Source organism: Thamnophis sirtalis, unplaced genomic scaffold, assembly GCF_051295495.1.
Source record: "Thamnophis sirtalis isolate CommonGarterSnake01/CBP01778 unplaced genomic scaffold, rThaSir2_p1.2 scaffold_103, whole genome shotgun sequence".
Classification (NCBI taxonomy): Eukaryota; Metazoa; Chordata; class Lepidosauria; order Squamata; family Natricidae; genus Thamnophis; species Thamnophis sirtalis.
Genome location: NW_028261483.1, coordinates 1,985 through 29,198, shown reverse-complemented (window position 1 = coordinate 29,198; position 27,214 = coordinate 1,985). Strand labels below are relative to the sequence as shown.

Here is a 27,214-nt window from a genome sequence, read left to right as displayed (position 1 = left end):
CGCCCTCGCCTTCGGGCAACAGCCAAGGGCGGAGAGGGGCGTCGGGCAGCCTCTTCAGCAAGTTCACCTCCAAGTTCGTACGCAGGTGAGCCGGGGAGGGGAGGCACCGAAGCGGAGGGAGGGGACCCCCCAGTGCATCCCGGGTGGCGTGACTGCATGGAGATTATTAGGGGGAGGGGGCAGGATGGGAGTGAGATGGGACCCTCCCCTTCGTTTCTGCTCCCCTATGGGAAACATCCCAGCTGTTCTCAGTGGCTCCGAGGGGCGCATGTTGGCTGATTCTTCGTGTGTGTTGGATCCCTCGCTGGCCCTCCCTCTCCCCCTCCCTCTCATGGCGCCCTGCCACGACGTCACAGCCCATTCTCCGCCATCTGCTGGTGGTGGCGCAGTGGTGAGAGGGCGGTACTGCAGGCTGCCGGCTGCTTGCAATTTGGCAGTTCGAATCTCATCAGGCTGGAGAAGTTGACTCAGCTTTCCGTCCTTCCGAGGTCGGACAAATGAGGACCCAGATTGTTTGGGGGAGGGCCCCCCGCAAGAGGCTGACTCTTAAACGCTTAGAAAGGGCTGTAAAGCGGGATATAAGTCTATATCCCGCTTTATCCCGCTGCTCTTGCTTCTTGCTCTCTGTCCACGCTCTCTGTCCAGGCTCGAATCACAGTCTCTGCAGGCGGTGCCAAGAGTCCGACCACGTCCTGACGAAGCCCAGAAGGGGGTCCCTCGGCAGGCCAACCAACCCAAGTGGGTCTGGGATGCAAAGAACAGCCTAGAAATCCCTCTCCCCCCCCCCCAAAAAAGGAGACTTTCTTTGCAGTAACTCAGCCGGGGAGCGACAAGCCATCTCATTCAGGATGGCTTAGCCATCATTGTCACTGCAAAGCCCGGGATGGGGTGGGTGGGATGATGGCTCCTGATGACAGGACCCCTGTAGTAAGAATAACGGGAGTTGGAAGGGACCTTTGAAGTCTTCTAGTCCATCCCCCCACCCTGCTTACACTGCTTCAGACAAATGGGGGTTCAATGCCTTCGGTTCTTCTGGGGCTGTGATGGCAAAACTACGGCACGCAGGTGGCACGCAGAGTCCTTTGTATGAGCACGTGTGCCGTCGCCAGCTGCTCTTCCAGTTTCTGGCGTGGCCAGTTGGCCTTCACCGGCACCTGAGTGCCGGGAAATGGCCCGAAAAACAGACTGTTTTTCAACCTGGTTTTTGCACTGTTTTTTGGCCTCAGTATGGCTCGAAAAACGGCCTGAAAACAGCCAAAAAACCCGGCCAAAAACTGTCCAGCTGGTCTTCGGTGTGTACACACATTCCCGTTTGGTTACCCAGTGCCAAAAACTTTCGCCATCGCTGTGTGGCAAAATTGTCCCCACCTCCCCCCTTAAATTTTCCGGGTGAGGGTTACCCCAGGCATAACCGCCCACCTGCCACTTTTTAGCCAAGGCCGCCCAGCGTTCCTCAACTTGGGGCGTTTTTTTAAGACGGGCGGACTTCAACTCCCAGAATTCCCTTGACAGGGTCGCTCTGCTCCGCCGGTTCTGATCTCTTTTTGCTCTGCCGGCTGGGAATTCTGGGAGTTGAAGTCCGCCCGTCTTAAAAAAAAACACCCCAAGGTTGAAAAACATACCAAGATGGCCTATTAAATATTGAAAGAAGGCCCGAAATCAATTGAAACAGACAAGTCTGCAAGCCCAAACCACAAACCTCTGTGTGTGTGTGTGTTTGTGTGTGTGTGTCCGTCCGTCTGTCCGAGAGGCTGTTCTGTAAACCTTCCTTCTTTTTCTTCTTCTTCTTCTTCGCAAGGGCCAAGAGGGAGTTTGGGAATTGGGAGGGGGGGACCCACCTCTGTGCAGTCCAGCGCCTCCTGTCTCCAGCCCCCCATCCTTTTCTTTTGCTGTATGTTTTACCTTCCTTCCTGCCCCCCCTGCCAACTCAACCCATCCTTCTGTGGGTCCTTCCCTGGGCAGCCTCCAGCCAGAGGCGGCTATGGGGCGGGAGAGAGAGGAGGCGTGGCCCTGGATCCCCCACTCCTTCTCGCCTTCCAAAAGAGGCGACCAGGGCTTTTGGGAAGCCCCCCCCCATTCCCCCCTCCCAGTTTGAGACACAGGGAGGCCGCTTGTCTTCCTGCATTGGACGGAAGGAACGAAACACGGGTGGGGGGAAGGGGGAAAGCATTGGCGTCAGCCTCCCTTTCCTTAAAGACCACCCCCTCAATCTGGGGAGGGAAGATGGGGTCCCCGGCCTATTCCGGGGACCCGCAGATTGTTCATTTCACACTTTCACGCTTGCTCATCCACCCACCACCGTGTTTTTTTCCTCCCCCCTCCCTTTTTTTACCCCCTCCCCTTCTAGAAATCTGTCTTTCAGGTTTGCCAGAAGGTAGGCGTTCGTCACTCTGGAATTTGTTCTTTTTCCTCCTCCTCTTCTCCTTCCTCTCGTGCAGCACTCACCTCCTCCCTGCCAGCTTCGCTCTCTCTCTCTCTCTTTCTCTCTCTCTCTCTGTCTGCCCCAACCTGTGGTAGCCAAGGGTGGCTGTGTGTGAACGCAGAGGGTACCCTTAAAGGGACAGTTGGGGCAGGGGTCTCGTTAATTCTCGGCCTGCAGGAAGGGAAGCCCACCGGGATGTGGGGAGGGGCAGTTTCCACTCCGTCCCATCTGGGTTGCCAGATAAATTGGTTTAGCTTACGAGAAGGCTGTCTCTTTAACGGTGATTCTCCATCTTTGTGGTTTTTGCCTTGCCTGGGCCTCTGCTCTTTCTAACCAGAATCTCCCCCACCCACCCACCCCCTTCCCCACGCTAATCCTCCTTCTCTCCCTGCATGGTGATTGGTTAGGAGGAGCTGGGCTGTCCCTTTGCTCTGCGGCTGGACGCTGCCTTGAAGGTTCAGGCTTAGCTTGCAGGAGGTGGCAAACGAGCGCCCGGCCGGGGAACTTCACAGCCCTCCTTGGGGATAAAAATGGGGACCAGGGGACCAAGCGGAAGATGCTATTCGTGGTGCAGGTTGCAATGATCTCTTTTCAAGGGAGAAAAAAACACACAGAGAGAGATCACAGATGGTAAATTTATGAGAGCCACTTTGGCCTAGCGGTTAAAGTGCTAGGCTAGGAACCAGGCGCCTGAGAGTTCTAGTCCTGCCTTAGACGTGAAGAACCACCCAGGTGACTTTGGGGCAGTCTCTCCCTCTCTCAGCTCTACCCACCTCACGGGGTGATTCTTGTGGGGAAAATAGGTGGGGGAAGGATTAGGTATGTTCACCACCTTGAGTAAAATAAACAGTAGGAAAGCTGGGATCAAAATAAAGAGAGAAATCTGGCCTCGTCATATGACCACAATTGAGCTCAAACTTTCTGTTGCTAAGTGTGTCAGGGTTCCAAATAGCATCCAAAAGTAAATCAGAGTCCGAGGCAAAGTATTGCTCAAAGTTCCAATTTATGAAGAGAGCCACGTTGGCACATCTGGGAAAACCCGAATCTGAAAGCTTCCCGGTTTTCCCCCACCTAGTTGAAAGTTCAAGATCTTGCCCCCCACACCCATAAGTCCATCCCATGGTCCCATCTCCCACTGCCATGCTGGCAGCTTCCTCCCATCCAGTTTCAGTCAGGTGCAGAGGTGCAGAGACAGAGGATGACCTTGACTTTCTAGAAAGAATGTTGTTATGGCTACATATCATCTAACTCCATACAATCCCCCCTCCCATTTTCCCACCATAGAAAACTACATAGTAGAATAAAGAAAGCGTGGCCAGGCCAAAGATCCAAAAGAAAAAAATGGCTGCAGTCTGAGACGTCGGTTCAATGAGTTTTGTCCTGTTTTACGACCTTGCTTGCCACAGTTGTTAAGTTAGTCACATGGCTGTGAAGTGACTCTGGCTTGCCCATTGACTTCGCTCGTCGAAAGGTCACATGACAACACCTTCCCCCTGGGGGGTGGGGGGGGGACATTACACCCGTCATAAACATGAGTCAGCTGTCAAGTGCCTGAATTTGGATCATGTGACTGCAACGGTCATAAGTTTGAAAAAGTTAACTTTTTCAATGCTGCTGTAACTTTGAACGGTCGCTAAACGAACTGTTTGTAAGTCTGGAACGGCCTGTGTAGGGGGCCATCGATCAGCTGGGTCTCCTGCTGCAGTCCCCGTACGTTTCCTCTCTCAAATCAGGAGGAAGTCGTGCTGTCACTTTTCAGCCGTCACTTCTACAAAGTCGCGTGCGAGATGCCAGACTTAACTGAATGGAATCGAGCCAGCTTCATCCCCTTGAATTAACTCCGGTTTAAACAGAAAATAAGCAGAATTGGGGGGAAGGGGGGGGGTATTTCCAAGTACCCAGCCTTTGCTTCAGCAATATCTGCTTCCTGACAGCCCTTTGCACGAAAGGAAGGAAGGAAGGAGGGAGGGAGGGAGGAAGGAAGAAAGAAGAAAGAAAGAAAGGGAGGGAGGAGTGGAGAGAGAGAGAAGGAAGGAAAAGGGAGGGAAGAAGGAAGGAAAGGGAGGGAGGAGTGGTGAGAGAAAGAAGGAAGGAAAAGGGAGGGAAGAAGGAAGGAAGGAAAGAGGGAGGGAGGAGTGGAGAGAGAAAGAAATAAAGAAAGGGCGGGAGGAAAGAGGGAGGGAGGAGTGAAGAGAGAAAGGAAGGAAAAGGGAGGGAAGAAGAAAGGAAAGAGGGAGGAAGGAGTGGTGAGAGAAAGAAGGAAAGAGGGAGGGAGGAGTGGAGAGAGAAAGAAATGAAGGAAGAAGTAAGGAAGGAAAGAGGGAGGGAGGAGGAGTGGAGAGAGGAAGGAAGGAAAAGGGAGGGAAGAAGGAAGGAAAGGGAAGAAGGAGTGGTGAGAGAAAGAAGAAAATAAGGAAGGAAAAGGGAGGGAAGAAGGAAGGAAGGAAAGAGGGAGGGAGGAGTGGAGAGAGAAAGAAATAAATTACCTTTTCAATCAACCTTCAACATCTCAACCTGACACAGCAACAGTGTTGACCTACAAAACTGACCCAGAGACATTCCCTGGGGACAGAGCTGGAGCAGAACAGAGGGTGTGGTTGTGCGAATGCATGTATGAATTTCCCCGCTCTCCCCCCAAAAAAAGCAGAGGTCTGAGCCCTCCTCAACCTGCAACTCTCACCCAAGGAAACCTGGGCCGGCTGTGGAAGAACTGAAGTCTTTCATTGTCTTGGCAGGTAGAGAGTCTCAAGCTGTGAGCAATCGCAGTTGCCTTGTCGCACTTTGCCTTTTGCACAGGGCGTGCGATGTGTGCGCATGCCTCCTGCAGGGGATCTGTGGGGGGAAAGGGCCCCCTTTTGAGGGGGGTGGGCACAGAAGAGTTTGGAGCAGAGCAGCACTTGTCTCGTGGTTGCTTTTGCGTAAGGCGACTCGACTTTTGGGGGCTTGGAAAATGTTTCGCTTCTCATCCAAGAAGAACCGAAGAAGCTTCTTGGATGAGAAGCAAAACGTTTTTCAAGGACAGGAAGAAAGGGAGGGAGGGAGGAGTAACAAAGGGAGGTAAAATGGAAGCAAGGGAAATGGAAAGAAGGAAAAAAAAAAGGAAGAGAAGAAAGGAAACAAAAGAGAAACAAAAGAAAGAGGAAGGAAAGAGAAAGAAATAAAGTTAGAAAAGGAGGGAAGAAGGAAAAAAGGAAGGAAGGAAAGGAAAAAAAGAAAGGAAAAGGAAGAAAAGAGAGAAACAAGAAAGAGTAAAAAAGAAAGATGAAAAGGAAGGAAGAAGGAAATGGAAAGAAAGAAAAAGGAAGAGAAGAAAGGGAACAAAAGAAAGGAAGGAAAGAAAGAAAAAGAAAGAAAAAGAGGAGTTAGAAAAGGAAAGAAGGAAACAAGGAAGGGAAATGGAAAGAAAGAAAAGAAAAAGGAAGAGAAAGAAAGGAAATGAGAAAAAGGAAGGGAGGAAAAGAAAGAAAGAAAAAGAAGACAGAAAAGGAAGGAAGAAGGAAACAAGGAAGGGAAAGGAAGGGAAATGGAAAGGAAAGAAAAAGGAAGAGAAGAAAGGAAAGAGTGAGAAATGAAAGAGAAAGAGAGGGAGGAAGGCCTCTGAGTCATGCTGGGTTTGGAGGAGCGTTCCCCAAAACTGGGAGGGTTAGAACAAAAGCGAAAGGAGATGAAACTTGTTTGACACGGGCGCTCCCCACATACGCCGCAGTTTCCCACTTCTGTCCTGCCCGAAAGAAATAATTCAGCCGCTTTCGGAAGCCGTGCAAATCTTTTCTAAGGAGAGGCCGGGGGTTCTCTTGGCTCTTTTGAAGACCACCCAGTCGGGTTCATGGCAGACCTAGCATCCAGACCAGGAGTCCCCTCCCTCATTCCGTGGCTCGTTTTCCCCCACTCCAAGTAGCTCCATCTCCTCCTCCTCCTCCTCCCTTTCTTCCTTGCTTGTCTGTGGCTTTTGCTGTTTGGGAATGGAGTAGAGAAACGGTGCTTGCACCCAGACAAACGAACCCAAGGCTGACTCCTGTAGCTTTTCCCCACAAAAAGGCTGCCTTGGCTGATCCCAGCATGCCGAACAACAACTGAGAGGGGCTGTCCGCTCTGCCTGGGGTGCCCCACCACACCTTAGCTTCCCCCTCCCCCCCCCCCGAATGCCTTGAAGCCCCCCCCCCCTCCCCACGGCTTGGGCGAAAAGAAAACAAAAATCAGGGGCAGGAAATGCTAACTGGAGGGTGCTGATGGCTTGTCTCCTGCTCTGTTTTTTGAGGAACCTGCATGAGCCCGAAAGCAAAGACCGCGTGGAGACCCTCAGGTGAGACGCAGCCAGGGCTGGGAGGGGCTTCCCACCCTGGGCCCACTCGGTCTGTTTTTCCCACAGGGCCAGGCTGCTCCTTGGCACCTACCTCCATTCTTACACCTCTTCGTTGCCCTGACCTCCTTCTCTTTTTTCCTCCTCCTCGTCCTCCTGTCTAGCCCTGATGATATTACCTAGTCTGGTAATTAAATGCCTGCAAGAAAACAACCACACTTGGGAGAGCACCAAGGACCTCACAGTCCTCCTCCTCCTCCACCACCATCTCCTCCTCCCACCTCTAGTTTAACACTGATGATATTACCTAGTGTGGTAATTAAAGGTCTGCAAGAAATCAACGATGCTCAGAGAGCACCAAGGACCCCACAGCCCTCCGTCTCCTCTTCCTCCTTCTCCATCATCACTACCACCATCACCACCTCCTCCTTCCACCTCTAGTTTAGCACTGATGATGTTACTTAGTCTGGTAATGAAACGTCTGCAAGAAAACAGCAACGCTCAGAGAACACCAAGGACCTCACGGTCCTCCTCTGCCTCCTCCAACACCACCAACACCTCCTCCTCCCACCTCTAGTTTAACACTGATGATGTTACTAGCCTGGTAATTAAATGTCTGCAAGACAACAACCACGCTCAGAGATCACCAAGGACCTCACAGTCTTCCGTCTCCTCCTAATTCTTTCTCTTTCCATCTCTCCCCCCCTCAGCTCTTCTGGGTTATGGATCGGACTGGGCCGCACGCTGGTGCCCGGCGGAGGGGCAGCGGGGGATGGATTCCTCCCTCCCTCCTCACCCTTTCCCTTTCTCCTCCCCCCCTGGCAGGCCTCACATGATGGGTAGTGGCGGCGGCGGCGAGAAAGACCGGGACGAGAACCGGGACGCCAAGCCGCGATCGCTGCGTTTCACCTGGAGCATGAAGACCACCAGCTCCATGGAGCCCAACGAGATGATGAAAGAGATCCGGAAGGTGCTGGACGCGAACAGTTGCCAGTGCGAGTTGCAGGAGAAATACATGCTCCTGTGCATGCACGGGGCGCCCGGCCACGAAGCCTTCGTGCAGTGGGAGATGGAAGTTTGCAAACTGCCCCGCCTCTCGCTCAACGGAGTCCGCTTCAAGCGGATATCGGGCACTTCCATGGCCTTCAAGAACATTGCCTCCAAAATCGCCAACGAACTCAAGCTTTAACGGGCCACCCTCACGGGAGAAAAAGGGGCGCGGGAGGGGGGGAGGAGGCGCCTGGCCTGCACACGCGACGGAGGGGGAGGTGGGGGCGTCAGGAGGAAGAGAGCCGCAACTTCACTTTTGAGAGGGGCCCCGGGTGCCGGGCCATGCAGGCAAAGGATGGGCGGGTAGGGCAAAATAAGGGGGGAAGGTGGAGGGGGGTATCCCCCCCCACGCCTCTCCCTCTCCCCACGCCTCCCCTCCCACTGATGGATCTCCATGGAGACAGGGTGCGTGGGATTGTGGTTGGCAAGCCACCTAGCTGGTCTCCGTGGCAACAGGAACGGGAGGGTACCAAGGGCTGTCTGTCGGATGAGGAAGCATCCCTTTTGGTCTCCGTGGCGACCGTGGTACTTTTTCTTCCTCCTCTTTTTTTTTTCCTTCTCCCCCTCCCTCTCTTTTCCCCCCCTTTCCTTCTACATGAGACAGGGTTTTGCCATGTTACCAAACTGCAACAGAAAAAGCAGGGACTCTCTTTCCCCCCACCCCCTCGGGAACAGGGGGAGTCCTTTCCCCCGTCCCCCCTGCCCCCCCCCAGACTCCAGATTCGAAATCCGGGTCAGCCGAGGAGGTGGCAGCAGCTGTGGCAGCAGGCAGTTGGGATGCGGTGGGGGGGAAGCAGCCACTGGGACCCCTTGCCTGGGGAAACGGGATCCCGTTCTTTTTGGCCAACGATGGAAGCCAAGTGCCTCCTTGCTTCCGAGGTGTGTGTCTCCTCCCCCACCCCTTGCTTGGTCCCTGCAGATGGCACCTCTCCCCCAAACACACACCCCGCAGACAGACCCCCCCCCCTCACAATCCTCCCGAGGTTCTTTTTTTTTTTTTTTTGCTCTTCCTTGCTAATTGGGGGAGCCGCCGGTGGGGGTTGAGCGGAAGGGAGGGTCGGGGAAGGAGGGCCGCCGAGATGGCACAGCCACCTGATCCATCACTCCTTTGTCCCCCCTCCCCATGTCCCCTCCCCTTTATGCAGGCATGGCGGTAGAGAGCCACTCTCTGGGCTGGTCAGCGCCCTGTTTACACACACAACGTCCAACGGGACCATCCCTCGGTCCAGTGGAGTCCAGTTTCCTGTCTTGAATGCTGCATTCTTGGGGGCGGGGGGGGGGGTTAGCCTTCTTTTTCCCTTTCCTGGCATGTCTTTCTGTTGTCCCCCAAACACGGCGGGAGGTCGCATCTTCTCCACTTTGGATGTTCAGGATGGATTGGGTCCAATAACTTTTGGGCCTGCCGTTGTTTTAGCCCCGGTCACAGGTACGCTGCCCCCCACCCACCCCCTGGCTTTCTGGAGAGCTTGGGTGAACTTCTACTGAAAACAGAGGGGGGGGGGTAGGAACGACCCATGGCTTCTGTTCCTCCCCACCCCCCCACCCCAATTTTTTATTTCCCTTTCCAAAGCACAAGAGCAAAAAAAGAAAAAAAAAGAGAGATTGGTTGCAGGGCCCCCCCCCCCGCCTTCTCTTCTCCCCGGGTTTCTTTTGCCCCCCCTCCCTCTTGAGAATGTATTTTTGGTCCTGGGGAGGGGGCTCTGCAGCCCCTTCGCCTTCTCTGACACACACACACACGCCTGGTTTGTATATAACTGTACTGATACCTCGGTTTTTTTGTGAGTGGTTATAATTTTTTTTTTTTCGTTTTAATTTCTCATCACAACATTGCCTTTTTTTTAAAAAAAAGAAAGATGATCATGTCCTTTTTTGGGGATGGGGAAGGGGCTTTCATCTCTTCCCCTCCCATCCTTCCCCTTTCTTTCTTTCTCTCTCTTTCTTTCTCTCTCTCAAGGATGCTGCCGTTTGATGTAGTTTTACAGGTTCTAGATTAAAACTTTCCAGAAAGCATTGACCTAGCCTCAGATTCCTCTGTTTTTGGGTTCCACGTTGGCTCCCCTCCCACTGAGGGCCAGAAGCTTGGGCAGTCGTCCCCCCCGCCCCCCCAAAAGGACTTGGGACCAGCAACCTTTCATGTGGGGGCGGGGAGGGGCAGCACACTCCTTTCTGCTCCAGCGCAGGCCGGAAGGCAACCTTTCGCATCTCCGGGAGACACTGGCTGGTTTCTTATTAAAAGCCAAAGAAATTTTAAAAAAATGCTCCAAGCCTGTTTTTACAAAATGATGGGGAATTGGGGAGGGGGGGGGTTCCCTTGGAAAACATCCCAAGCTATGGATTGGCCAAAATGATTTGGGGGGGGGTGGCATTCCCACTAGCCCCTCTTCCACTCAAGCACCATCCGGAAGCTTGTACCAAAATATCTTTTATTGAAAATGCCACGCGGACTCTTAAAAAGACGGCGGCACTGAGCTGCCGACGAAGGGACAGAGAGAGGGGGGGGGCTACTAGGTTATCAGAAAGTTGGGGGGGGCACGTCAATGGTCCTGTTCTTCCTCTTAAGGCGACCCAGAGCTGTCGTCCGATGCTCGCGCACTGCTTCCAGGAGGAGAATGGTGAGTAAGTACCGAGCAGATCCATCTTCAATCCTTTTTTTTCCGTCATCCTAGACCGAACGGGGATTTCTGGTTCTGGAGCAGCCGGTCTCTTCCCCACCCCAAAATTGGGCAGACAGTCCCCCCCCCTTTTTTTTCTCCCCTCCCCTTCAATTCATCATCCTCATACCCTTCTTTTCAAGCAGTGGAAATGTACTCAGTCCAGTCCTATTCCAAGCTACGTCTTCTACTGTTTTCTCATTAACCCATCAAGCCCCCTGCCCCAATTCCAGCATCCCTCCCCATTCAGGTCTGCCAGCTTTCCAAATACTACTACTTGAGCCCGTCTGGGTGATGGAGGGGAAGGCAGGAGTGAAAAGACCCCCCACCCTTTCTCCTGCCCACCCTACATCGTCCCCTCCCCGCTGCCCCCAACCCACACCGGTGGGCGAAGAGGGGCTCGTACCATTCCCAGGCGAACCCCACCCACCAGGGCCGCAGCAAGGCTGGCGCAGAGATGCCCCCCCCCCTTCAGAGGGACCCCAAGGAGGGCAGAGGGTGCGGTTCTCCTGTCCCGCTGAGCAGCGACGGGGGGTGCTGGGCTCCCCGTGACGGGGCCTGGCGGGACCCCGCAGGCCGGATAAGCGGAGGTGGCAGCTGGTTGACCGAAAGTCTGGGCTGGAGGAAACGCCCTTGCTGTAGGGGTGGCGGCTGGCGGTGCAGCATGGGTGCGGTGGGCAAGGTGGGCCTCAGCAAGGGGGGAGGCTGGGAGAGCGCCACGGGGGGAGGTCGAGGGGAGGCGGGGAGCGGGGGAAGCGCAGGGGGAGGCTGGGGAGGCTGGCTTGGAGGCAGCTGCACAGATCGCGATACAGCAGTGATCTGGACCTGCAGGGATCAAAGGAACGCCGTCAGCGCCGTGGCGTGCACCCCAACAGTGCCCGGCACCCCCAAAACCTCCCCCTTTCCCCCTCACCTCGTCCTCTTCCTCGCTGCTGCTCTTCTGCTCCTGGGGGGGCGAGCCACTTTGGGCGGGGGCCGGTCTCAGCCCCTCCTGTTCGGCCTCCCACTCCTGCAGCACCTCCTCCAGGTTGAACCGCCGGCGGTAGCTGACAAAGAAGGTTTTCACCTGCGCCACCGTCTTATTGCTGATCACCTCGGCAATGGCTTGGAAGTCTTTGCCGTATTTCCGGATGGCTGCCGGGGGGTGGGGAGGGACGAGAAAAGCCAAGGTTGAACAGGAGTCCCTGTGTGGCGCCATGCGACACGCACATTGGCCAGCAGAGCAGGGCTTCCTGTCTCTTGTGTTGAAGAGGGCAGTGCCCCTGATGCCCCCGGGGCAAAGTGCTGCTTTTTGATCCTACTGGGTGGGGGTCTCCCACTAGATGGTAGCCTAGAGCCACGGTCACCAACCTTTCGGACCTCAGGGACCACTAAATTCATAATTTTAAATCCCGCGGACCACTAATACAATCTGGGTGGGAGTGGCTAGGTGGTCATGTGACTGGGTGGGTGTGGCCAACTCGATGTCACTCACATTGAGGAGCACCAGGCTGGCCTCTACTCACCCCTCCCAGCCCCTCCTCGCCTGCCCGCCCGGGCTCCTTAGGGCCCCAACAGAAAGCAGTTGCTGGAGCTAAGCAGCCACCCGGAGAGAGTTGGCAAAAGAGCTCAGTTCAAATTGGATCTGACTGAGAAGGAGGCTCAGCAGAAGCACCTCACTGAGGACTAGGAGCATGGACTTTCCAAGCAGAGGGAAGACCTGTGGGAGTGCAAGGCCAGGTACCGGCGCTTGGAGGCTCAGCGGGCTGAGATAGTCAGCCAGTTCCAGGCTGTGATGCTGTCCCACTGGAACGAGGCCCTCCGGCTCTTCGCCACCAGCGGTGCTTCCCTCCAGCCTTCGCCCAAAGCCCCCCACCAGGAGGCCGAAGCAGACCCCAAGTGGGAATTTCTGCCCCCTTCCGACCCCCACAAAAAGACCCCGAAGGGGGAGACTCCCTGCAGCAACACAAACATTCATTGCACGTATCCGTCCCAGGGGCCGTAGTTTGAGGACTCCTGATTGAGTGCAGTTTAAAAAATGCAAATAATTTTTCTGTGGACCACCAAACTTTTCTCCCAGACCACCAGTTGGTGACAACTGGACTAGAGCTCCCCCCACTCCCCCCGATCTTCCTTTCTTTCTCCTGATGGAAATGGAGAAAACTCACCCTGCACTGCCAGCAGCTGCTCATCGGTCGTCCAGCGGGAGTTGAACTTGATGTTAGTCTGCAAAATTACAGGTTTGAATTGAATCCCAGAGTGCTTTGGAACCCCAAAACCAGGAAGGCACTGCCCCCAGTCGGCTGTCATGCTTAAGGCGGGACTAGAACTTAAAAGTCTCCTCGTGATTGGCCCAGAGTTCCCAGTCTTTCATACCTAGGGCAAGACTAGAACTCACAGTCTCCTGGTCATTGGCCCAAAATTCCCAGTTGTCTTTGATGCCCAAGGCGGGACTAGACCTCACACAGTCTCCTGGTTATTGGACCAGAGTTCCCAGTCTTTCATGCCTAAGGCGGGACTAGAACTCACACACTCCTGGTGATTGGCCCAAAGTTCCCAGTTGTCTTTCATGCCTAAGGCGGGACTAGACCTCACACAGTCTCCTGGTTATTGGCCCAGAGTTTCCAGTCTTTCATGCCTAAGGCGGGACTAGAACTCACACTCTCCTGGTGATTGGCCCAAAGTTCCCAGTTGTCTTTCACACCTAAGGCGGGGCTAGAACTCCTTGCCTCCTGGGGATTGGCCCAAAGTTCCCAGTTGACTTTCATGCCTAAGGCGGGACTAGAACTCACGCCACCTAGTTTCTTGTCTGGAGCCTTAGCCAGGCTAGACCAAACAAAATGGCTCCCTTTCTCTTAAATAAATACAAGTAACATTCCACACTATTTTGGGGAGCACAATCTGTCGTTCTCCCCTCCCAACGCACCTCAGTTGGACGCAGTTTGTGTATCCCTTCGCCTAGCGCCTGCTTCAAGCTGCTGTTGATCTGTTTGATGCTCTGCACCTAGCATGGAAGGGATTGGGAGTCTCAGAACGGAGGTTTCCAGGTTTGGGGTGGGAAGCACCCCACAAGCTTAAAAAGGACGGAGGAGGAGACCCCCCCCCAAAGGAGCCGGAGATAAAACTACTACAACCTAGGAACTAAGAAGAGGTTTCCTGACAGGTCAATTAAGCCGTTGGAACTCCTTGGCTCCAGAATTTGTGAATTCTCGCCAACACTGGAAGTTCTTAAGAAGAGATTGGATAAGCGTTTGTCTGAAATGGTTTAGAAGGTTTCCTGCCTGAGCAGGGGGTTGGACTAGAAGACCTCCAAGGTCTCTTCCAACTCTGTCTATTCTATTCTATTATTATTCTATTCTATTATTATTCTATTCTATTATTATTCTATTCTATTATTTATTCTATTCTATTCTATTATTCTATTATTTATTCTATTCTATTATTTATTCTATTATTTATTCTATTCATTCTAATTCCACTCTATTCTATTCTATTATTATTCTATTCTATTATTTATTCTATTCTATTATTTATTCTATTCTATTCTATTATTCTATTATTTATTCTATTCTATTATTTATTCTATTATTTATTATATTCATTCTAATTCCACTCTATTATATTCTATTATTATTCTATTCCATTCCATTCCATTTTCCCATTTCCTATTTACTTCCTCTATTCCTGTCCCATTCTATTTCTGTTCTATTCTCATTCTATATTCTATTCTATTCTCTACTTTTTCTCGTTCCATTCCATTCCCCACTTCTCAAAACAAGTGGAAGAAAGTCACACTTAAAACACGACTTCTATCCTGCGCCACCGGGGACTTTAGCAGTCCTTGGCCGCCAAGGACACCTCTCAAATAAGGACCCCGTTCGGATTACCGTAAATAAATAAATACATAAATAAAACCACAAGATTTTGGATTGGACTTGAGGGATTGGACTCGGTACCTGACGTTTGAGTGAAACCAGCTGCGAGTCCAGATGGCGCAAGGTGAGCATGGCTATGTCGGGGCTGGTCGACAGCCCGGTGATACCTTCTTGGCTCAGGTACATGCCCTTTGGAGGGCGCCGGCGAACACGGAGAGGGTGGTGCCGATATTGAGGCAGCTGCACCTCCTTCTTCATTGGCCCAGGTTTGCTGCTGGGGGGCTTCGGATAACTAGGCTGGGGGGGAGAGAGAGGAGCGAGGGATGAAACCAAGTGGGGGTCTCTCCGGGAATCCCCCCTCAAACCATTCCGGCTGTGGCGAATTGACGTCCATGCGCTTCTGAACAGCTCATAAAAATCCAGGTCACCACACCCCCATGTGAGGATGCCAGAGCTTCTCTTTCCTGGACCACCCCTGGGTCGTGATCCAGTACAGGTAGCCCTCGATTGACAACCGAAATTCCGTTGCCAAGCGAGACCTCCGCGAAGCGAGTTTTGCTCCGTTTTTACGACCGTTCTCGCCGCGACGGTTAGGTCATTTGTTAATGACCTAACTGCTGCTGGTTAAGTGAATCCAGCTTCCCACTTGCTGGTTGGAAAGTCGCAAAAGGGGATCACATGACCGCCCCCTGGGGGGGGGAACGGCGCGCCAACCATCATAAATACGAGTCAGTTACCAATTTTGATCAGGTGACTGCGGGAGATGCTGCGAGGCTCGTGAAAGAGGGTCAGTTTCGGCAGTGCCGTTGTAACTTCCTACCGTCATTAAAACGGAAGGGTGTTAAGTCAAGGACTACCAGTCTTGGTACCCTGCTGGACCCCCTGGCTGCATGGTTGAGCCGTCCCTGTCCCTTACCTCTTTCTTGGGATCCATGGCGTCAAATTCCCCTTCGCTGGCCTGGCGGGACTCTTCTAATTCATCATTGCTGTGGGGAAAACAGGGCAGTTTGAGGGGAGTCTCCTCCAGCCATCCAAAACCTGCCTATTCTAGACTCTGTTTCCATCTAATTGGGAGTTTATTCTAGTTCCGTGATAGAGATCCTATGGCACCCGGAGCCCTCTCTGTGAGCACGCGAACCATCGCCTCAGCTCAGGTCCACGCGGATTGTGCATGCGCCTCCCGCCAGCCAGCTGATTTTCGGGTCTCTGCATATGCGAGGGGCGGGGAGCATGCGGGAGAATTGCATGCACAGGGGGCGCGGGGGGCATACACACGTGGAGGGGCATAGGGGAGGGGAGGTGCACTCGCACACTTTCACGCTCACACACTCACACTCACTCCTCTCACACATGCATACACTAACTTTTTTCTCACACTTTTCTTTTTCTCTCTCACTTCCTCATTCTTTCTCTCCCTCATTCTTTCTTTCTCTCTCACTTTCACTTTCTCTCACACAAATACACACTTTTTCTCTCCGTCTTTCTTTCTCTTTGACTCTTTCTCTCTCTCTCTCACACACACACATAATCTTTCGCTCTCACCTATTCTCACTCACTCTCTTACTCCTCTCTCTGTCTGTCACACATGCACACACTCCCTTTCTCACTCTTTTTTCTCACTTTCTCTCTTACTCTCCCTCTCTCACTTTCTTTCTCTCCCTCTCTCCTTTTCTTTCTCACTTTCATTTTCTCTCTCTCATACACACAGGAAGAGCTGCATTTGGCCTCAAGCAGGTTCCGGAGATCTTTTTTGGGGGGTGGGGATGTTTGACATAGCCTTCGACAAAGCCCCAATATGAACGCCTTCCTGTTCCCCTGTGGCAGCTGATCAGATCCCTTTACTGGCTCACCTGTCGTCCTTTTCCTTCCTGCTGAGCAACTTGCGGGCTTGCCGATCCATCACGCTCGTCCGGCTTCTGGTCTTCTTCCAAGAGTAGTAATATTTCACCAGGCTGGGGATTAACTTGTCAGGAAGCTACACCGGATGGATGGATGGGGAGAGAAGAGAGAGAGAAATTGGTGCATTCGGTGGGCATAACGCGATGATCCGGTCAGCCTTATCCTGAGGGTGTTTACGGTCAAGGAATCCAGCTTCTAAGCTTTTGTAGAATGATCGACCCTCAGTAAAAGGGCTGATTTGATCTTCTCTTTGACTTCACACAAACCCTATTAAAACTATTTCAGTTGCCAAGCATCTAGATTTTGATCAATTGACCCCAGAGATGCTACCATGGTCTTTTTAAGTGTGAAAGGCGGTCATAAGTCCCTTTTTTCAGTGCCGTTGTAACTTTGAATGGTCACTAAATGAACTGTTTGTAAGTTGAGGACTACCTACAATTGAAAACATCTTGTTCATTCGTTCATTTTTGCCACTAATTTTTTTTCTTTGCTTTTTTTTCTTTTTAGAATCAAGTTATGTCAATCAACTTCATCGGCTACAGTTGTCAAGTTATGTCAATCAACTTCATTGGCTAGAGTTATGTCACGTTATGTCAATCAACTTCATTGGCTATCATGTCAATCAACTTCATTGGCTACAGTTATGTCACGTTATGTCAATCAATTTCATTGGCCATCATGTCAATCAACTTCATTGGCTACAGTTATGTCAAGTTATGTCAATCAACTTCATTGGCTATCATGTCAACCAACTTCATGGGCTATCGTTATATCAAGTTGTGTCAATTTCATTGGCTATCATGCCAATCAACTTCATTGGCTATAGTTATGTCAAGTTATTTCAATCAACTTCATTGGCTATCATGTCAATCAACTTCATTGGCTATCGTTATATCAAGTTATGTCAATTTCATTGGCTATCATGTCAACCAACTTCATTGGCTATCGTTATGTCAAGTTATTTCAATCAACTTCATTGGCTATCATGTCAATCAACTTCATTGGCTATCGTTATATCAAGTTATGTCAATTTCATGGGCTATCATGTCAATCAACTTCACTGGCTATAGTTATGTCAAGTTATTTCAATCAACTTCATTGGCTATCATGTCAATCAACTTCATTGGCTATCATTATATCAAGTTATGTCAATCAACCTCATTGGCTATCATGTCAATCAACTTCATTGGCTATCGTTATATCAAGTTATGTCAATTTCATTGGCTATCATGTCAATCAACTTCATTGGCTATCATTATGTCAAGTTATGTCAATCAATTTCATTGGCTGGCAGATAAGAAAGAGCGAATAGCTTGGTTTAAACCGCATTCCACCACAGCAGCACCAAAACCGCCGGGTGAGGCGAAAAGGGCCTTTATTTACCATCTGCTGGATGCGAGCAAAACTTTTGCCGTGGAAGCTGAAGGCTTGTTCGAACAGGACTTTGTCCTCCACCGTCCATTCATCGGGGAACGGCGTGAAATTGGCTAAATCGGCCAGCGACTTCTCCACATCGTGTTTATGCCACAGTAGCATTCCCAAAGCCTGTTTTGTGGTAGGAGGAAAGAAAAAAAGAGATCGAGGGGGGGAAAAATCTGTTTCTCCCAAGCCTGAAGAGGTGAGAGTCCCTTTAAAAATAAGTTTTAGTCCCTGTGGGGAAGCTGAACTTGAAAAGGATAAGATGGGCCCCAAAACTAGGATGTTTGACTGGGCTTTTATAATGCTATTTCTTTGTTTACCTGTTCAATGTTGTAGCCGTGCTTTTCCTTGGCCATGGCAATGTATTTGTCCACTAGGGGGAGAAAGAGAGCAGTCAGACTGGGGGGAGGAAGGGGGCGGAGCAATAGCCACAATAAATAAGACAGGTCGTCCTTGATTTACGACGTTTGTTTAATGACATTTTTAGTCACTTTTTTTCAGTGCCCTTGTAAAGGGACCAAGATTTTTGGCGACATGCTGCTTCTGTAAGCTGCTCAGAGGGGGCGTTAAAATATTTTAAAGCGGTATACAGTTAGTCCTCGACTTACAGCAGTTCCTTTAGCGACCGTTCAAAGTTACGACGTCACTGAAAAAAACAACTTACGACGGTCTCTCGCAGTAGCATCCCCACGATTGTGTGACCAAAACTTAGATGCTTCGCCACCGGTTCATACTTACGACCGTTGCTGGGTCCCAAGGTCATGTGATCCCCCTTTTGCGACCTTAACCCAAGCCAAGGGGGGGAGCCAGATTCGCTTAACAGCCGGGTTACTAACTTATCAACTGTGGTGATTCGCTTAACAACCGTGTGGCAAGAAAAGCCGTAAAATGGGGCAAAACTCACTTAGCGACATAAACGTTGGGCTCCATCCTGGCCGTAAGCCGAGGGCTACCTCTATAAGAGCCGACGGCTATTCTCAGAAAGGGAATCGCGTAACCCTGGGACTGTCATAAATACGAGTCAGTTCAGTGCCAAGAGTGTGAATTGTGATCCGAGATACCGCAAGTATGGGAAAAAAAAACCAGCCGTAAGTCACGTTTTTCCATGCCATCATAACTCCGGGCGGTCGCTAAATGAATGGTTGTAAACCGAGGACCTGCTGCATTGGACCCCTCCCTCATTCCCACCTGGAAAAAAAAAAACTCGGAATAATGCTGCAAAATATTTCAGCTGCAGCCCTTCCTCCCATCTCTCTGCTGGCTCTCCAAGGCCCAACACGTTTCCCGGGAGCTCCCCCAAAACACCCCTCGGGACCACCAAACCCCACCACCAACCCCACCACCAATTCAGCAAAGGCTGGACTGCCTCTCCTGCTGCCAAGCCCTCCCCCCCCCCCAGCTTCCTGTATCAGCCAGAGATTTTTTAAACTGGGAGCGCATGAACAGCATAATAATTGCTTTTGGAAAGAGGGAGGGGAGGAGGCAGGCCTGCCAATCAAAGACTGTGCGACCAGCCGAGGGTGGAATAGATGAAATCCCAACCCCCACCCCCACTTGAAAAAACCTAGGGCAAGGTGGCTTCTGGAAGTGGGGAGGGAGGGAGGGGGGGCTCCAAGCAGAAGGGAAGAGAGAGAGAGACGGAGAGAGGGAAGGGGGGGAAAAAATCCCTCCAACAACTGTCAATTCATGCAAAGATCAAAATAGCTTGGAGGAATAAGGCTCTGGTTGCGGGGGGGGGGGGGAGAGACTGGAGGAGGGAGGGTCATAATAAGGCAGAGGCCATTGGTCTTCCTGCTCTTTCCCCCCCCTCTTTTTTCCCCCACTCACATTTAGCGTCCGAAACACAGTGGTTGGGGGACCAAACCAGCATTCCTTTTAACTCCTTATTGCTGTAACGAGCGGGACTTTCTGGGTAGACAAAAGAGCGAAGGGGCCATTAGAGGACACACACACACGCACGCACACACGCATGCACACACACACACAAGCCAAATCCCTCTCCCCCCCCCACCAAAGGAGGGGGAAGAGTCGAATGGAGGGGAGGGGGATATAAAGAAGCCGGGAATGGGGCAGAAACGCCAGTCATCCTTCGGTCTTTTTTAAAAAATTTATTTATTTATTAGACAAACAGGCACTCCTCCCAACATATACAAACACACACACACAAACAAACAAACACACACACACACTCACACATGCAAAGGAGGGTCTTGACCTCCACCCCCGCGGACCCCTAACGAAGAGCCCACGGCAGAAAGGGGTTAATTTAAGAGGGGGAGGGGGGGCGGGACTGCAAGGATGGAGAAGAGACCAAGGGGTGTTTCAAGAGAAGCCCCCTCCCCTTTTCTCAGACTGGGGGGAGGGGGAGAGGAAAGAGGGGTGGGGGGAGGAACTGCCAGGAAGGCAGCCTAGGGCCACCCCACCCCCCAATGATTACATTTATTTATTTAGCATCCTGGCCTCTAATGTTAGTCACTTGCCATCCCTGATATACAAATGTAGTTTAAATAAGAGAGAGGGGGGGAGAGAGGAAGGAAGGAAGGAAGGAAGGAAGGAAGGAAGGAAGGAAGGAAGGAAGGAAGGAAGAAAGAGAAAGGGGGGATAATAGAATGAAAGATTAATAGTTAGAATAAGATAAATAGAATTATGATAGATAGATAGATAGATAGATAGATAGATAGATAGATAGATAGATAAGAGGGAGAGAGAGAGAGATAAATAGGATAGATAGATAGATAGATTAGATAGATAGATAGATAGATAGATAGATAGATAGATAGATAGATGATAGATAGATAGATAGATAGATAGATAGATAGATAGATAGATAGATAGATAGATAGATAGATAGGAGAGAGGGAGAGAGAGAGATAAATAGGAGAGAGATAGAGATAGAGATAGATAGATAGATAGATAGATAGATAGATAGATAGATAGATAGATAGATAGATAGATGATAGATAGATAGGAGAGAGAGAGATAAATAGGAGAGAGATATAGAGATAGATATAGATAGATAGATAGATAGATAGATAGATAGATAGATAGATGATAGATAGATAGATAGATAGATAGAGATAGATAGATAGATAGATAGATAGATAGATAGATAGATAGATAGATTGATAGAAAGAATGAATGAGAGTGGATGATTGAATGAGAGAGAGAGAAAAGCAGCTTTCCCAGTTGCCTGCAGTCTGGCCAAAGGGGGTGGGGGTTTTTATTCCTTCCCTGTTAGCCCCCTCCTCCTTTTTTTTTCTTTCCTTCCTTCCTTTTTTACCTGGTTTGCACTCTGGAATGACTGCCTGGTAATCTGCTCCCACACGGATCATGCTATCTGCAAAAGGAACGAGAGGGGGGGGGCGAAACTCAGACCGGCTTCCTTCTTAAATTAACGCGGGGGGGGGAGGAGGAGGAGGAAGGGTTGTGGTGGTGGTGGGGGGGGACAGACATCTGGCTTCCTGAAAGTGCTGAGTGGCCAGGCGGGAAGCCCAGAAGCCCGCTTTGGATTGCCCAGCGCATCTGCAGGGAATCTTCAGGCACCAAACCCCCCACCCACCCACCCCCCAGGAAACAAAAACTTTGGCTGAAAGGGACTGGGGGAAGGTTGGAGAGAGGATTTGCAGGTGTGTTAAAACACTGGCAGCCCACCGCCCACAGCATGGCCGAAGGCCTCACCTGAATGGCCTGCAGCAGGGGCAGCCCCCCCCCACTCCTCCTCCTGCCGGAAGGTGGCTTGTTTGGAGAAGGGAAAAAGGGAGACACTGGCCCCCTCCTCATTTTTTTGCTTCCTTGGCCAACTGCTGCTGGTGGGAGTTGGGAGAGGGCTAAGCAGAGGCCGCTTTGAGGCTGGGGGGGGGAGACTTCTCGCCTCCCCCTCCCCAATCAAAGCTCTGGGGCTCCCCAATTAAAGCTCTGGGGCTCCCCAAAGTGAGTTGGGGAAGGGTCCCTTGAGGCTGGATCCCCCTTCTCCTCCTTGGTCCTTGCTTGCTGTCTTAGCATTCTGGACACACCGGCTCTGCAGGCCAGAATTTTGGGTCACTGGAGAATCGAGGCCCCCTCGGGATTCTCCCCCCCCCCCCCCAGAAAAGATCAAGAGGAGAATAACTGAGAAACTTGCCAAGGGACCTTCTGCAATTAAAGTTTGAATCCCCGCTGCCTATTCCTGCCTCCCCCGCCAGCTGCTGTCCTTTGGATTTGTCCTTCCTTCCTTCCTCCTCCCTCCCTTCCTCTTCCTTTCCCTTCCCCTTCCTTTACTCCTTCTCCTTCCTTCTTCTTTCCCTTCCCCTTCATTACTTCATTCTTCCTCTTCCTTCCTTCCCTTTTCCTCCCCTTTGTTACTTCTGCCTTCTTCTTCCTCCCCCTTCTTTCCTTTCTTCCCTTCCCCTGCATTACTCTGTCTCCCTCTTCCTTCCTTCCTTTCCTCCCTCCCTTTGTTACTCCTTCCTGCCCTTCCCCTCCCCTTCATCTCCTTCTTTCCTCCTTCCTTCCCTCCCCTTTTGTCCCTTCCTTTCCCTCCCCTTCTCTTTGTTACTCCTGCCTGCCTTTCTTTCTTCCTTCTTCCCTTTCCTTCATTACTCCCTCCCTCTTTCCCTCCTTCCTTTCCCTTCGTTCTCTTTCCCTCCCCTTCATTACTCTGTGTCCCCCTTCCTTCTTCTTTTCCTTCCTTCCTTTCCTTCCCCTTCATTACTCCGTCTCCCCTTTCCTTCCTTCCTTCCTTCCTTCCTTCCTCTCCCCTTCATCTTCTTTCCTCCCCTTCTGTCCCTTCCCTTTGTTACTCCCTGCCTGCCTTTCTCCCTTCTCCTTCCCCTCCCTCTTTCATTACTCCTCTCTCCCTCTTCCTTTCCCTTCCTTCTCTTTCCCTCCCTTCATTACTCTGTGCCCCCCTTCCTTCTTCTTTTCCTTCCTTCCCTCCCTTTCCTTCCCTTTCATTACTCTGTCTGCCCCTTCCTTCCTTCCTTCCTTCCTTCCCTCCCTCCCTCCCTCCCTCCCTCCCTCTCCTTAAAAGATCTGGAACATTTAGCCAATGACCTGCCAAGAAGGAGCCAAGCTTTCCCTTCCTAGCACCAGGTCTCAGGAACACATGGGGAGGGGGGTGGGCATCTGAAAATGCTCCCAGAAGGATTCCGATTAGGGGAGCCAACCTCTAACCCCCAGCCTCTTTTTTTCAGGATGAGGTTGGGGGGGAGAAGCATTTCAACTTCCAAACAGGTAGAGCTCCCTTGTGACTTCTGGTGGGGGAGGGGCTCACGCAACCTGTTCCCCTCCCCCACCCACCCACAATACCTTCCTGGGGGGAAAAAAACCAAGGGTGGCTTTGGCCCTCGGAGGGCTGATTTCAGTGGGGCGAAAATGACTTGGGCAGAGACAGATGGCATGGAAGCAGCTTGAGATGGGCTTCCCCGCCCCCTCCACCACGGAAGTAGTAATTGGGGGGGGCGGGAGGGAGGGGGGGTTGGAATTAGCAAAGCTTGGCCAGAAGCCCCCCCCCTCCCACCTCAAAGGGGCCCTGAGAAAACACAGGTCTGCTCTCCAGACCAAGCCATAGCAGGAATGCTCCATCCACCCATGAAAACAGAAGGTTGCTTGCATCCTGGGGAAGCCATCCAAGCGCTGGTTGGGGGTCTTTCTCCCCCCCACTTTCCTCCTCTTGCAAGCAGGCTTCTTCCCCCCCCCATCCGAGAAGCTTGAGGAACAGAACACCCCCCCCAGGCACATGGGGAGGCTCCCTCCACATCCTCTCCCCTAGAGATGCTAAACAAAGCCAGCATAGTGGGGGGTGTGGGGGAGGCGGCGGTGCAGGAAGCTCAGCCCTCCCCCCCCCGCCATGCCTAAAGGGGAGCAAGAGCTGAGAACGGGAGACGAGGGGGGGGGGACACTCAACGGAGCGCTCTCAAAGCGAACTTCCCAATTTGAGGCTTTTGGGGATGGGCGGGGAGGGGGGAAGAGGATGAAGCGACCTGAAGCATCCTTCTTTTGGGGGGTGGGGGGGCAAGGAGATCGCCCAAAGGGCAATCCCCGGGAGGGGGGGCGGTGCATTGTCTCACCGAGGCAGCCCCCCCCAACCCTAGACGCTGGTGGGGGCTGCTACAAGGCTAACCCCACCCCCGCGACCCCAGACCTATGGCCTCCCCTTCTCCTACTCCCTACCCCCCCACACACACAAAAAAACTCCTGGCCCTTCTGCCTCCTCCCCCCCAATCCCACGCTGCCCGTCCCCATCGCTCACTGCCTTATTGTTATTGTTGTGCTTGGGAAGGCTTGCACGCTCTTTCCCGGCCAGCAGGGGCCCTTTCCCAGCGCCGGGGAGGGGGGGGTCACAGATCACCCCCCCCATCACCCGCCGTGTCGTCGTCCCCCCCCCGAAGGCGAAGGCAGATGGCCTCGTGGGGAAAGAGCGCAGCGCAGGACGAGGAGGCTCTAAGCAGCTCCCCGTTTCATCACTCCATCACCCCCCCCCCAAAAAAAGTCTTCCAGTCACCCCCGGGAGACTTTTTTTGGGGGGGCGGGACGGCTGGGCCCCTGGGGGACGCGATCCTGCTCCCCCTCTTCCCTCCCTCCCTCTTACGCCCCCTCCCCAAGCCCCCCCACCCAGCTCTTGGCTCACCGTGCGAATGCTCCTCCTCGCTGCTCTCATCCTCGGAATTGGGGTGGGTCCCATTGGTGGCCGTCTTGGCCCGGCTCCTGGAGAGGATCCCCGATTTTTCCATGACGGAAGGCATCTTCGCTCCGGGAGGGGAGACGGGAGACGGAGCCTGGACGCCCGCTCGCCCGCCCGCCACTCCCACCAGGCCCCCGACTTTCCCCCAATTCAAAGCCGCGAGAGCCGCTCGACCATCGCTCGGCGGAGAGGAGGGGGTTAAGGCGAAGTTGGGCGGACTCCCCAACCCAGAAGGCCCGGCCCGGCTCAGCTGCTCCTTGCCCCCCCCTCCGCGCGGCGCGGCGCTTTCCCCCTCCCTTCTCGCGTGGGATTCCCACTCTACCCACCCTCCCCGCCGCTGCCGCCGCCGCCGCCTTCCAAAGTTACGGTAAACTTCCCCGGACCGGGCGCAGGCGGAGCGAGAAGAGGTGGGGGGGAAACCTCGGGGTGGGTGGGGGCGTTGAGCTCCCCTGGGGGAGGGGAGATCAGGGGAGGGGGAGGGAGGGGGCGTCGCCAAGAAGGACCCCGGATGCTTTCCCTAAAAAAACTGGAAAAACAGAATGGGGAATTTTTTAAAAAAGAGAGAAAGAGATTAAAAACTGGGGAAGGGGCTTCCCTTTGAAGTCTTAAGCGCTCCCCTCCCCAGTCCTAAATCAGCCTCGCTTGTTGCCCTTTGCAGAGATGCAGGAACTTGGGCAAAGGGGGAGGTTGCCACTCCGAGGGGGGGGGAGCCGAGTTCTGCCCCCCACTCACACCCCCGTTTCGAGGCGGGCGGGGTCCTTGAAGCGCAAACAAACAAAAAGGGAAAAAAAGTTGCGGACGAGGATTGCCCCTTTCTTCCTCCCTCCTCCTCTTCCTCTCTCCTCTTCTTTCTCCTCTTCCACTCTCCTCCTCCTCCCTCCTCTTCCTCTCTCCTCTTCTTCCCTCCTCCCCTTCTTCCTCCCTTTTCCTCTTCTTCTCCTCTTCCTCCTCCTCTTGCCGCCGCCGCCACCAGCTCCTTTCCCCTCCCGCTCGCACAATGAGTCGCAGCCCGGCGCTCTCCCCCGCTTTCCCTCCTCCTCCCCGCCCCCCCCCACAGCCTCACCCCCCCCTCTCGCCCCGCTCTGGCTTCGCTGGTTGGGAGAAAGTAGATCCAGCCCCCCGCCAGCCTTCGCACCTCCTCTTCCTCCCCCAGACCCTTCCGCCGGCTTCTGCCTGCACATCTGGCCAGAGGCGCGAGGGGGGCGAAGGCGCGCGCGCGCGCCGCCGGCGCGGGAGAGAAGGAAAGAGAGAAAGGGGAAGGGAAAGAAAAAAAAGGAAAGGGGGAGGAGAGAGAGAGAGAGCGCTCCAGATGTGCGCCAGCCAGCCTAGAGTGGGAGGGGGGGCGCCCCAAGGCAAGGTCATGGCGAGGGACCCCATCTTCTTGCAGACCACAGTCCCCGGGGTGTGTATGCAGGGGCAGCCCCATTGCAGTTGGGGGGCTCTAGCAAAGCTGGGGGGGCGCCTCCTTCCCGAGCACGTGGGAATCGCGCTCCGGTCCTTCCCAGCCGCAGCCCCCTCCCCCTGCTTGAGATCCCCCCCCCTTTTCAGGGGAGGGGGGTGTCGACCAATAGACACTGGCCCATCCTTCCCTCCTTCCCCATCGCGGGACCCCTCGCGCTGTAGAGCAGGGGCAGGGGTCTTCCCCTCCCCGCCCCCAAAGAATCAACCCCCCCTCCCTCCATTTTAAGAAACACCCCTCCCATCTGGCTGTGGGGCGAGAGGGTGATGATTTCCCCCCCCCCTCTTCTCCATGGTAAGGTCTCCTGCCCAGTGGATGGGGTGGGGGGAGTTTCTGGAGCGACTGGTCAGCACCGCGTCCCTCTCCCTCCCCATCAAAAGCATCTCCGGGCAAATGAGCGGTTGGATGGCTGAACCAGCTTTAGCCTTTTATGCTGGGGGGGGGGCTGAAAATCTGCCCTCCAGCAAAAGTTTCCAAAAATTAGAGGGTAAAGGGGAAAAAAAATTTCTTTCTGGCAGGAATTTGCAGAGGGGAAGAAAAAGGTGAGAGTGAAAATTTGTGATCTGGGATCAGCAACACAAGGATTTAGGGCAGAATATTTGGGGTGGCTAAGACGCTGAGCTTGTCGATCAGAAAGGTCGGCAGTTGGGTGGTTCGAATCCCTAGCGCCGCAGAACAGAGTGAGCTCCCGTGACTTCTCCCAGCTTCTGCCAACCTAGCCGTTCGAAAGCACGTAAAAATGCAAGTAGAAAAATAGGAGCCACCTTTGGTGAGAAGGGAACAGCGTTCCGTGCGCCTTCGGTGTTGAGTCATGCCGGCCACATGACCCCGGAGACGTCTTCGGACAGCGCTGGCTCTTCGGCTTTGAAACGGAGATGAGCACCGCCCCCTAGAGTCGGGAACGACTAGCACAGATGTGCGAAGTAGACCTTTACCTTTTAATCTATGTTTTCATAGTATATTCATTGGGTGTGCAAAATTAGGGGAAGGAATTTTTGCAGGAACAGTTGTTTGCAGAGTTCGAAGGATATTTTTAACCTGGTTAGCTGAAGATGGAGCATTCACACATTACCCTAGGTTTGTGTGTGTGTGTGTGTGTTAAACTGTGTGTTTTGAGCGTGGCCGGCCTCAACCCAGACTTGTTCCGATAAAAACGACTTTCTGTGTATTAAATTTGAGATATTCTTAGACAGCAATCTCTTCCTTTTGATTTCCCAAGAAGTAAAACAAGGGATCCTAGCCAGGAATATCTAGGACAGCGGCTGATTTAATGGTCCGTGGCGGTTGCTTTTCAACTTTTGGCAACTTTCAAAATGGGTGGACTTCGATTCCCAGAATTCAAGTGGCTGAGGGATTCTGGGCGTCGAAGTCCACCTATCTTAAAAGCATATTGGTTGGGGAATTCTGGGAGTTGAGGTCCACCCCTCCTAAAGCAAGCTGGCTGGGGAATAAAGCTGGAAGGGACCTTGGAGGTCTTCTAGTCCAACCCCCTGCTCAAG

The 27,214-nt window shown here is 52.8% G+C and overlaps 2 protein-coding genes across 7 annotated transcripts; one reads left to right on the top strand and one right to left on the bottom strand.

Annotated features, from left to right (window-relative positions):
* The first annotated feature begins 9 nt into the window (after positions 1 to 9).
* LOC148042186 (serine/threonine-protein kinase MARK2-like) lies at positions 10 to 9,786 on the top strand. Of its 6 annotated transcripts, none has more exons than XM_087703228.1 (4): positions 10 to 85; positions 2,348 to 2,374; positions 6,681 to 6,725; positions 7,548 to 9,786. In XM_087703228.1, exon 4 carries the CDS (start codon positions 7,555 to 7,557, stop codon positions 7,909 to 7,911), a length of 357 nt encoding a protein of 118 aa, XP_087559354.1. In that variant the 5' UTR covers positions 10 to 85; positions 2,348 to 2,374; positions 6,681 to 6,725; positions 7,548 to 7,554; the 3' UTR covers positions 7,912 to 9,786. The 6 variants fall into 6 exon arrangements, with proteins under 6 accessions (XP_087559354.1, XP_087559355.1, XP_087559353.1 ...); XM_087703229.1 differs by lacking the exon at positions 2,348 to 2,374 and adding an exon at positions 646 to 738; XM_087703227.1 differs by lacking the exon at positions 2,348 to 2,374.
* Positions 9,787 to 10,828: 1,042 nt separating this feature from the next.
* RCOR2 (REST corepressor 2) lies at positions 10,829 to 24,451 on the bottom strand. The gene is made up of 12 exons (XM_087703225.1): positions 24,203 to 24,451; positions 20,876 to 20,932; positions 19,423 to 19,503; positions 17,916 to 17,968; positions 17,560 to 17,721; positions 16,128 to 16,252; positions 15,194 to 15,263; positions 14,359 to 14,574; positions 13,329 to 13,406; positions 12,571 to 12,628; positions 11,337 to 11,557; positions 10,829 to 11,248 (listed from the first exon to the last, which is right to left on the bottom strand). The coding sequence occupies exons 1-12, from the start codon at positions 24,315 to 24,317 to the stop codon at positions 10,895 to 10,897; spliced, it is 1,590 nt and encodes a 529-aa protein (XP_087559351.1). The 5' UTR covers positions 24,318 to 24,451; the 3' UTR covers positions 10,829 to 10,894.
* Positions 24,452 to 27,214: the final 2,763 nt, after the last annotated feature.